The sequence below is a fragment of the Vigna radiata genome, unplaced genomic scaffold (assembly GCF_000741045.1).
Source record: "Vigna radiata var. radiata cultivar VC1973A unplaced genomic scaffold, Vradiata_ver6 scaffold_206, whole genome shotgun sequence".
Lineage (NCBI taxonomy): Eukaryota > Viridiplantae > Streptophyta > Magnoliopsida > Fabales > Fabaceae > Vigna > Vigna radiata.
In genome coordinates this window covers 149416-151693 of record NW_014542858.1, presented here as the reverse complement: position 1 = coordinate 151693, position 2278 = coordinate 149416, and the positions used below count along the sequence as shown (strand labels likewise).

General features: G+C 43.0%; 1 protein-coding gene across 1 annotated transcript; it reads left to right on the top strand.

The window, feature by feature from the left end:
• The first annotated feature begins 412 nt into the window (after window positions 1–412).
• LOC106780778 (F-box/kelch-repeat protein At1g23390) lies at window positions 413–2073 on the top strand. The gene has a single exon (XM_014669085.2). It carries the CDS (start codon window positions 480–482, stop codon window positions 1632–1634), a length of 1155 nt encoding a protein of 384 aa, XP_014524571.1. The 5' UTR covers window positions 413–479; the 3' UTR covers window positions 1635–2073.
• Window positions 2074–2278: the final 205 nt, after the last annotated feature.

Sequence of the window (2278 nt, the reverse complement as noted above, 5' to 3'; positions counted from 1 at the left end):
CAAGCACCTAGAAAACAACTAATTTCAAAATTTGTTTTGTTATAAATTTAATCATATAAAGTACTTGCTTTATCGCCAATTATTAGATATTGTTTTAAAATTTTCTCTATATCTACTGTAAGACCTCAGAACTTTTTTTTTTTCTAATTGGTGCTATATATATTAATTATTTGTCGTAAAAATATCATGAACGATCTTAGTTCATAAATTACAAATGCTCCGGATAAATCTTCTGTCTTTTACGAACATCGATAATTAACTTTTTTTTCATAAGCTCCCACTTATTTATTTCCAAAAAACAAATCCTTCTCCTTTTAATATCTTTAATTAGTATTGAGTGGGACCTTATTATTTTAACTGAAAAAAAAAAATTGTTACGGTGCTTAGAAGTCAATTATCCTCCTCTGCTCTCTATATAAAGACTGGAAAGCATGATTCGTGGTCACTGAGAAGGATAACCTTCACATAGTCACTGAGAGATGGCAACATGCAGTGAAATCAACAACACCAACATTCAAGACCAAATAGAAGCTCCCATAAACCAAGACATCTTAGAGGACATATTCTCTCACGTACCACTCATCCACCTCGTCCCAGCTTCTCACGTCTCACGTGCCTGGAACCGTGCGCTCTCCATCTCCCTCCGCCACGTCAACCCCGTCAAGCCATGGCTCACCATGCACATCCAGAACCCCCGTGCACTGCACGTCACCACCACCTTCGCCTACGACCCACGCTCCCGCACCTGGTTCCAGATCCACGCGCCGCATCCCAACCACACCTCCACTCTCCGCGCCTCCAATTCCACGCTCCTCTACACGCTCTCCTTCTGCGAGTTCGCCTTCTCCATCGACCCCCTCCATCTCCACTGGCACCACGTGTGTCCCCCACGCGTGTGTCGCACTGACCCCATCGTTGCGCGAGTGGGACCACGCATTGTGGTCGCGGGAGGCGCGTGCGACTTCGAGGACGATCCTCTGGCAGTGGAGGTGTACGACACGGAGTCCCGCGCGTGGACCGGCTGCCAGTCTATGCCGGCAATTCTCAAGGACTCCTCCGCTTCCACATGGCTCTCTACGGCCGTCGCCGGAGAGAAGATGTACGTGACGGAGAAAAACTCCGGTTTGACGTACTCGCTGGATTGTAAGACGATGACGTGGCAGGGTCCGTTGGAGATGCGTCCAAATCTGAGCGTTTTCCACTGCGTGACCGGAGCGATAGGCGGTCGTTTAATGGTGGCGGGGATGGTGGGAGAGGTGGAGAAGGTGGAAGAGGTGAAGTTGTGGGAAGTGAAAGGGGAATTAGAGGTAGAAAGTGAATTAGGGTATTGGTGTGAGGAGTTAGCGACGATGCCGAAGGAGATGATGGTGAAGATTATGGGTGAGAGCGGTGGTTCCATTTTGGTTAACTGGATTGGGAATTGTGTATATTTTCAGAACCGTTGGGAAGGGGAGGAGATTGTTGTGTGCGAAGTTGGGAGTGGCGGAAATTGCGAATGGGAAAGCGTGAGGAACGTGACAGTGAGTGACGTGAGTCGCATGCAGAGAAGGGTGTTTTGTGGTGCCCATGTGGGGCTTGAAGATTTGAAGAGGGCGATCAAGAAAAATTGTATGTTTCTGGAAAAAACAGTGTAAGTGGGGTTCGTATACGAAATGAATGGTACAGAAAATTGGTTTTAAGTGGATTGAAATTGATAAATGGTTCTTTCGTACCGATATCCATAGTATGTCAATGTCTTTAGATTGGACCAGTTGTAGAAATTATGATGACAGGACTATCGTGTCATGAATGTGGGAGTGGTTCGCTGCTTTTATCTGCTCTCTCGAAGCTGAGCTGCTGATTCATGTGTTAAATAAACTTCACTTGTATGCACACTGAAAATATTATTTTTATTAATCTTTTTCTCCTATTGTTTGCTGCAGTTCATGACATGATATAATTGTTGAAATGTGAGATGCGCAGAATGTAGAAACCACACTGCCAGTGATTTCTACACTATTCTCATTATTTGGTGTGATTAGTGGATCTATGTACTCAATCATTCATAAATAATGAACACGTTCAATTCTAGAATGTGAATTCTTAAATTGTACTAATATTTAAATTTTTGTTCGTTATATCTATTGTTTCATCACTTTTGAAGTATGCAAAATGAAAAAGAAAAAATATATAATACAACTCAATGTCTCTTTCTCTCAAACATTAATTAGACCCTTAGATTTATGTGACGCATGAGAGGTTAAGAAGTTTATAGTTTTAATACATATTGCATTTGGGT